At 44.4% G+C, this 3,201-nt stretch overlaps 1 protein-coding gene across 1 annotated transcript in view; it reads left to right on the forward strand.

The window, feature by feature from the left end:
- The window catches only part of LOC125025710 (obg-like ATPase 1), a 64,722-nt gene extending 62,114 nt beyond the window's left edge, over nucleotides 1-2,608 (forward strand). Inside the window, exons 9-11 of the mRNA XM_047613852.1 lie at nucleotides 1-23; nucleotides 291-413; nucleotides 2,387-2,608. The exon at nucleotides 1-23 is cut by the window's left edge and continues 74 nt beyond it. Coding sequence (XP_047469808.1) covers nucleotides 1-23; nucleotides 291-413; nucleotides 2,387-2,485 — 245 coding nt within the window. The 3' untranslated portion in view covers nucleotides 2,486-2,608. The remainder of the gene's footprint in view (nucleotides 24-290; nucleotides 414-2,386) is intronic.
- Nucleotides 2,609-3,201: the final 593 nt, after the last annotated feature.

Raw genomic sequence — 3,201 nt, forward strand, 5'->3', positions numbered from 1 at the left:
AGGTGAAAGCATGGACTATCCAGGTGAGTAGCATGCAGGTGAAGACTGGACCAGCCATTTCACTGATAAAGTCAAGTTATAGAAAAAAAAAATGTTTGGGTTTAGTATATTTTGATATAACATTAAATTCTCGAATCACACTGCATCAGAAGGAATCATTTTAATATAGTTAATTTAATTCATTAGTTTATATTTCTATTTTCATCTGTAAGCCTAGTCGGGGAATGAAATCTATCTTGACATTTTTGATATTAATGCATTTGTATCAAAAATTTCCTTCCAACAAACAGAAAGGAACCAAGGCTCCTCAAGCTGCTGGTAAAATCCACACTGACTTCGAACGAGGCTTTGTCATGGCTGAGGTGATGAAGTTTGAAGATTTCAAGGAAGAAGGTTCTGAGGCAGGAGCAAAGGTAATGTATAGTAGTGAATACCACTAGCACTATTCTTAATATAATCACACAGATTGCATATTTACAGTATTACAGTTTTTCCCATTGGTTCAAATACAAGTATATGAATATATATTCACATTTTCTTGCTTACAAATAAAACATTCATTTTATGTGAATAAGTATTAAGTTAATCCTTTTTTCAATCAATGGTTTCTCTTTATTATAAGTAGTAGCTGTTATCATTACCAATAGCAATTTAGTTATGAAACCACCTTTTGATGCTCATGCTTCATTACATTCAGTAAATGTAATCAAACTTTGATTGTGCTGGAGGGTATCTATTGTGAGAGAGAGAGAGAGAGAGAGAGAGAGAGAGAGAGAGAGAGAGAGAGAGAGAGAGAGAGAGAGAGAGAGAGAGAGAGAGAGAGAGAGAGAGAGAGACGGGGGAGAGACAGAGACAGAGACAGAGACAGAGAGAGAGAGAGAGAGAGAGAGAGAGAGAGAGAGAGAGAGAGAGAGAGAGAGAGAGAGAGAGAGAGAGAGAGAGACGGGAAGAGAGAGAGAGAGAAAGAGACGGGAAGAGAGAGAGAGAGAGACGGGAAGAGAGAGAGAGAGAGAGAGACGGGGGGAGAGAGAGAGAGAGAGAGAGACGGGGAGAGAGAGAGAGAGAGAGAGAGAGAGAGAGAGAGAGAGAGAGAGAGAGAGAGAGAGAGAGAGAGAGAGAGAGAGAGAGAGAGACAGGGAGAGAGAGAGAGAGAGAGAGAGAGAGAGAGAGAGAGAGAGAGAGAGAGAGAGAGAGAGAGAGAGAGAGAGAGAGAGAGAGAGAGAGAGAGAGAGAGAGAGAGAGAGAGAGAGAGAGAGAGAGAGAGAGAGAGAGAGAGAGAGAGAGAGAGGAGAGAGAGAGAGAGAGAGAGAGAGAGAGAGAGAGAGAGAGAGAGAGAGAGAGAGAGAGAGAGAGAGAGAGAGAGAGGAGAGAGAGAGAGAGAGAGAGAGAGAGAGAGAGAGAGAGAGAGAGAGAGAGAGAGAGAGAGAGAGAGAGAGAGAGAGAGAGAGAGAGAGAGAGAGAGAGAGAGAGAGAGAGAGAGAGAGAGAGAGAGAGAGAGAGAGAGAGAGACGGGGAGAGAGAGAGAGAGAGACGGGGAGAGAGAGAGAGAGAGAGAGAGACGGGGAGAGAGAGAGAGAGAGAGAGAGAGAGACGGGGAGAGAGAGAGAGAGAGAGAGAGACGGGGAGAGAGAGAGAGAGAGAGAGAGAGACGGGGGGGGGGGGAGAGAGAGAGAGAGAGAGAGAGACGGGGGGGGGAGAGAGAGAGAGAGACGGGGGGGGAGAGAGAGAGAGACGGGGGGAGAGAGAGAGAGAGACGGGGGAGAGAGAGAGAGAGAGAGACGGGGGGAAAAGAGAGAGAGAGAGAGACGGGGGGAAAAGAGAGAGAGAGAGAGAGAGAGAGAGAGAGAGAGAGAGAGAGAGAGAGAGAGAGAGAGAGAGAGAGAGAGAGAGAGAGAGAGAGAGAGAGAGACGGGGAGAGAGAGAGAGACGGGGAGAGAGAGAGAGACGGGGAGAGAGAGAGAGACGGGGAGAGAGAGAGAGACGGGGAGAGAGAGAGAGACGGGGAGAGAGAGAGAGAGACGGGGAGAGAGAGAGAGAGACGGGGAGAGAGAGAGAGAGACGGGGAGAGAGAGAGAGAGACGGGGAGAGAGAGAGAGACGGGGAGAGAGAGAGAGACGGGGAGAGAGAGAGAGAGACGGGGAGAGAGAGAGAGAGAGAGAGAGAGAGAGAGAGAGAGAGAGGAGAGAGATGAGAGAGAGAGAGAGAGAGAGAGAGAGAGAGAGAGAGAGAGAGAGATGGGGGGAGAGGGAGAGATAGTGCTATAGGGGGGGGGGTGAGAGAGAAAGAGAGATAGGGAAGATAGAGAGATGGGGGAGAGGGAGAGAGAGAGGGAGAAATATTTTTCAGCCAGTGTATAGGTACCACTGATCACTTGATTCTTTCCCAGGCTGCTGGCAAGTACCACCAAAGAGGACGTACCTACGTAGTCGAGGACGGTGACATCATATTCTTCAAGTTTAACACTGGTGGGCTCAAGAAGAAGTGAGAATGGTTGATGCTAGTGATTCTGGTGTACTTTTATGTCCACATTACCACAGTGTTTATATGCACTCATCTGTGATGTCCCAAGTGAACCAGTAAAGTCCCCTGCCCCCTTTATCTGGTGAAATTGCCTTTTATTATCCTTTTGTGTTTTCAAAAGAACCCAGTGAAGTAGCCCTCCAATTCAGAGGTTACTGTTAAACCTTTTTTTACTACATTTGATTTTGTTCTGATAATTTGCCTTGTGTTAGAATCATAAAAGTGTACAAGATACCACTTTCCTTGATGATTTGAGAAGTATGGAGAAGACTCAATCATTCCATCCCCCAGCGCACCAGTCTGATTTCATACAGTGGGTATTTTACTCAGAAGATAGGATTAATGTTAGTGCCCCAGACTGTGCAAAACAATGAGGCTTCAGAATTACAAAACCATGCTGTTCTCTAGACAGGTTTTACTAAATGCATGAGTAATGTATTTTCTTAAGACTACTAAAAATATATGATTCAGCAGTCAAACAGGACTTTAGATTTGTGAAATACTTTAAAATATATAGATATTTTTGTTGTGCTGATTTTCTGTTACTAAACAGAAAAAAACAGGAAGTTTCATTAAGTTATTTTTTTGTTCATTGAAAGCTGGACCTTTTTTTAAACTTTTTTAAAACAGGCTTCTGTATATTATTGTTTATTAACTACAAATGTATTAATAAGAACAAGG

Source organism: Penaeus chinensis, chromosome 5 (assembly GCF_019202785.1).
Source record: "Penaeus chinensis breed Huanghai No. 1 chromosome 5, ASM1920278v2, whole genome shotgun sequence".
NCBI classification, from domain to species: Eukaryota; Metazoa; Arthropoda; class Malacostraca; order Decapoda; family Penaeidae; genus Penaeus; species Penaeus chinensis.